The sequence below is a fragment of the Buceros rhinoceros genome, unplaced genomic scaffold (genome assembly GCF_000710305.1).
Source record: "Buceros rhinoceros silvestris isolate BGI_N320 unplaced genomic scaffold, ASM71030v1 scaffold15313, whole genome shotgun sequence".
Lineage (NCBI taxonomy): Eukaryota > Metazoa > Chordata > Aves > Bucerotiformes > Bucerotidae > Buceros > Buceros rhinoceros.
The window spans coordinates 16,374-17,033 of record NW_010405500.1 but is presented as its reverse complement, the minus strand read 5'-3'; the positions used below and the strand labels follow the sequence as shown (position 1 = coordinate 17,033).

The 660-nt window shown below is 58.2% G+C and overlaps 1 protein-coding gene across 1 annotated transcript in view; it reads right to left on the bottom strand.

Moving 5' to 3' along the window:
* The window catches only part of LOC104491357 (gap junction beta-3 protein-like), a 940-nt gene extending 796 nt beyond the window's left edge, over window positions 1-144 (bottom strand). The window contains exon 1 of the mRNA XM_010133767.1: window positions 19-144. Coding sequence (XP_010132069.1) covers window positions 19-144 — 126 coding nt within the window. The remainder of the gene's footprint in view (window positions 1-18) is intronic.
* Window positions 145-660: the final 516 nt, after the last annotated feature.

Sequence of the window (660 nt, the reverse complement as noted above, 5' to 3'; positions counted from 1 at the left end):
CTCCTCATCCCCCCATACGCGCTCGGCTGCCACCACGTAGACCAGCACGCGGAAGACAAAGACCACAGAGAGCCAGATGCGGCCGAAGGCTGTGGAGTACTTGTTGACCCCGCTGAGCAGCGCCTGCAGCGTTTTCCAATCCATGTCGGCTGGTGGACACCAGAGTCACCCAACCTGGAGAAACAGCAGCAGAAGCGGAGGGTTAAGAGAGATGGGAGACAGCAATGGGGCAGCTCATCTCTTGCTGCACTCAATCCCATTGACCTCCAGAATCTCTCCCCCACCACGTTACACTCCTTTGGGGTGGGGGGACCATGCCCCTTGCAGACAGTAAAGCCTGTCCCCACACTCTCCTGGTGACAGTGGTGACTCAGCCCCTCTGCACTTCCTTCTGATGGAGCCTTTGCTGTAAGGGATGAGCCACCAGCCAAGTCTCTGCCACCAAGTCCCCAGCCTGATGGCGCATGTTGTGTAAACTGGCAGCAGAACCTGCTGCAGCGGCCAGGATCAACACGGGGATGGTTGTGTGGGCGCTTGGCATGTCAGCAAAGCAAAGGCTGGTGTAGACACCAGCCCCATGAGCTCGCACGTCCCTTGGCAGGGTGACGGGAGGAGATGCAGCACATTTTCATCCCTGATTGTGTCTTCTCTCATCCCTGA